The sequence below is a fragment of the Nothoprocta perdicaria genome, unplaced genomic scaffold, assembly GCF_003342845.1.
Source record: "Nothoprocta perdicaria isolate Ctin4 unplaced genomic scaffold, notPer1 scaffold_71, whole genome shotgun sequence".
NCBI classification, from domain to species: Eukaryota; Metazoa; Chordata; class Aves; order Tinamiformes; family Tinamidae; genus Nothoprocta; species Nothoprocta perdicaria.
The window spans coordinates 1,016,331-1,019,861 of record NW_020455988.1 but is presented as its reverse complement, the minus strand read 5'-3'; the positions used below and the strand labels follow the sequence as shown (position 1 = coordinate 1,019,861).

The 3,531-nt window shown below is 57.4% G+C and overlaps 1 protein-coding gene across 1 annotated transcript in view; it reads right to left on the bottom strand.

Moving 5' to 3' along the window:
- COL25A1 (collagen type XXV alpha 1 chain) overlaps nucleotides 1-987 on the bottom strand; it is a 246,054-nt gene extending 245,067 nt beyond the window's left edge. Inside the window, exon 1 of the mRNA XM_026050874.1 lies at nucleotides 582-987. Within this exon, the coding sequence (XP_025906659.1) occupies nucleotides 582-917 (336 nt within the window). The 5' untranslated portion in view covers nucleotides 918-987. The remainder of the gene's footprint in view (nucleotides 1-581) is intronic.
- Nucleotides 988-3,531: the final 2,544 nt, after the last annotated feature.

Genomic DNA, 3,531 nt, shown 5'->3' with positions numbered 1-3,531 from the left:
AGAGAGAGAGAGAGAGAGAGAGACACACAGAGAGAGAGAGAGAGAGACACAGAGAGAGAAGGAAACTCGGTAAGCTCGGTGCATTAGAGGCAGGATAACAGACCTGTCTGACCGTAAGCTGTGATTTACAACTATTCCATAGACCGCATAACTAGTCATGACTTCTTTACTTGGACTCGACCCAAAGTGCATTTGTACCTCCTCCGCCCCCACAGCGACCAAAACAAGCCCAAAGTACCGGCCGCTTCCCACCTCGGCCGCCCGGCACAAGCGTCCCCAGCGCTTAAACACACATACACACAAATATGCACACACACACACACCGGTCCCCGGCGCTGGGAATAAACGTGGGAACTGCAGCTCGGGCGCAACTGTGAGTTACGCATGAGAAAAACGGTCAACGGTTCCGAGGCGAAGGTCAGGCGCCCTGTCAGGCCGCCGCGCGAGCCCCAACGGCCGCCGCGCGAGCCCCAACGGCCGCCGCGCGAGCCCCAACGGCCGCGGGGCTGCCGCGGCCGGCCCTGCCCCACGCCGCGCGGGCAGCCCCGGGCGGAGCGCAGCTCCCCCGTCCCGCCGCACACCTGGGCCAGGAGTCGCTCCACTTTCTCCTGCATCATCGCGTTCAGCTGCTCCAGGGACAAGGCGGACAGCGGCGGGAGCGGCGCGGCGGCAGCGGAGAGGCCCCCCCGGGCGCCCTCGATGGCCGAGAGTCTCGCCTGGAGGTCGCTGGTCCGCACGCCCAGGTAGGCGCAGGCGGCCGCCGCCAGCGCCGAGAGGAGGGCGGCCAGCGCCGAGGCGCGGCTGCCGCCGCAGCCGGGCTGCCCGCTGCCATCCCGTCCTGCGGCTGCCCGCCGCTGCCCCGGCAGGCTCTTGCACCCTTCAGCCGCGGCTTTTATTTCCTTACCTCCGCCCCCCATGGAGGCGAGCGGTTTACAAAGAGCAGCAACAGAAAACAACAGCCAAGTACGACAAGGTAAATAAATAAATAAAGCGGAATAAATAAGCAGTTGCGCAGCGGAGCAGCCGGGTCACACACTTTGAAGGCAGAGCGGTGGCGCGCACCGGAGCCGCGGCGGGCGGGAGGCAGGCGGCGCCGGGCGGCCACAGAGCGAGCGAGGGCGCAGGCGGCGGGGCGAGCGCCTCGCTGCTCCAGGCGCCGGCAGGACCGCCCTTCGCGGGGCTAGCGCGCTCCGCGAGCGCTTCGCCACTTGTCAGGGAGCCGCGGGGCGGGAAGGCGGGAAGCCCACCCCACCTCCCTCCAACGGACTTGTTGCTCCACCTGCGGCGGCGGCAGCAGCGGCAGCAGCAGCGCCGCGTCGCGCTGCACTGGGCCGGGCCGGGAGGCGGCCGCGTGTCCCGCCGCCGCCCCGCGAGCCGCCCGCTCTGCCCCAGCCCCGGCTCGTTAGCATAACGCATGCACCTAGGCGCTGCTTTGCATAATGTATGCGCGGCTCATTTGACTAGCAAATGAGGGGGCGGGGCGCGCGGGCCTCGCGGCGCGCTGCAAAACACCGTTATTTCCCGCAGTTTCCCATCCACGAGCCCACTCGGAGCCCCCCTCCCCGGGCAGGGGCACACACCAGCTTGCCTTGCTCCCTTCCGCTCAGGGCCTCCTTCTTGTGCTAATTTCCTTCAGCTCATTTTCCTTCTGCTCCTGCTTGTTTATTGAGTTGCTGCTTCACTGTTCCATGCACAGTGCCGATCCGCATGGCTAGGAAAGAAGCATTAACGTGGGATGAATTACACGGTGGCTGGCCGGAAAGCTCCTTTCCTGCTCTCTTCCCCAGTGCCACTTCTCCTCCAAGCACTGTGTTTACCTGCTGTAGTTGGGCTCCCATTGYGGCGTTGCAGCCAGCTGATTGAGGCAGATGCAAATGTGCAGTGCTCCATCCCTTGCACTGCTCAGGCCTGAGACACTGCTCTGACGATGGCCAGGTGCCCAACCTGCGTTGTGTTACTCGTGCAAATCTGCCCAGTGACACCTTAGAAGATGCAAAGACCCTCAGGCTGAGAAAGAGAATTCACCAGCAGTAGCACTTCTCAGGTAAGACTCAGTGCTGCAGTGAATTGAATTTCCTTGCAGAGCTGTATATGCAGAGTTTTATTACCTGTTGTTCTGRAGTATTCAAGCAGCAGCTACTGTCAGAAAAGCATGAGTCCCCAAAGCTGTGTGGTTCAGTGGAATTGCGTGGTCATTGGAATAGGAGTACCACAATTTCACAGTTAGGCACTGACCATTTGCAATTTGTTTTTCTCCTTCCTAAAAAGAAGAAGGTGTTTTATAGACTATAGTCAAGAGGAAGAAATCACAATTGCACATCCTAGGTGATTCACAGTGAACAGTTAATGGCTGCAATGAACAGTTTGCAGGCAAATTCCCCCAAGTCCCACATACCTTGTGTTCAGGACTTGTGAATAACAACTGCTCTTCTGAAAACAAGGACTTGCTCGCAGACTATCTGTTGGCAGTGAGTAGAAAACATGGTATTTGGAATGAATAATCCGACAGAGGGAAACAAATAATACCCACATGCTCTTATTTGGTGCATAACGCGGGCTCGTTGATCGTGGCATGCGCGTCGCCAGCAGTACCCGAGCTGCCCTGGCGCGGGGCGCAGGCCAGCGCAGCGCGGGGAGCGGTTGGCGCCGGCTGCACGGCTCAGCCTTCCCCCCTGCTGTGAGTATTCAGCGCCATTACTCACCCCGCGTCCCGCGAGCCCACAGGGCAGCGCTGGGGAAGGGCCCACTCGAGGCAGGGCCGCWGAGAGCGCTGTGCTGCGCTGCACAAGCGGGTGCTGCCTCCTATGCACCAGCACCAAACTGTCCCCCGAGACCTGCTCTTGGAAAGATCTCTTCTGTTACTTCAGTGCAGGCTTCCTCCAGCTGCTTCAAGGCCCCCCACACAAATACATCCCGTTTATTCATATTAGCATCTGACCAGGCATAGTTTTTTGCTTGGCCAAAGCAGTCTTTCTGTCCAAGTGTCCTCCTGTCCCAGCATCATGCTTCTGTTTGTTTTGAACAGGAATGTATTCCACATCCAAAGTGAAATAACCTGAGATGGAAAGTCCCTTGTTGCACTACATAAATTTGTTGCATCCTGTTGCATCTACATACATTTGCCATTTTGGAGACCACCAAGTGAGCCAGATCATTGTGTGTTTCTATGGGACAAGATGCAGAGCTGCTCTCCTCCTAGACAGCAATCTCATGCTAGGTTTTTCTCATCCCAAAGAGGTTTAATAGGGAACATTTATTTCCCTGATGTTTGGAACATAGAGAAAAGACTACCAGAATCAAAGTCCAAAGCAGGCAAGAGCATCTTAAAAATATCCAGGATGTAGCTTTCACATTTTTTGTTGCACTGGTTAGCAACACTTCAAAAATGTTTCCCCTGACGGGTCTTAACCATTCCTTGTGTGTACGTCTGCTCACACATATCCCCACACACAGGGAAATCGGATGAAGAGCTGTGAGAGAAAAAAAGACAGTGTCAAATCTTCCTCCTTGCTCCAGTTTACTTAAGCTACA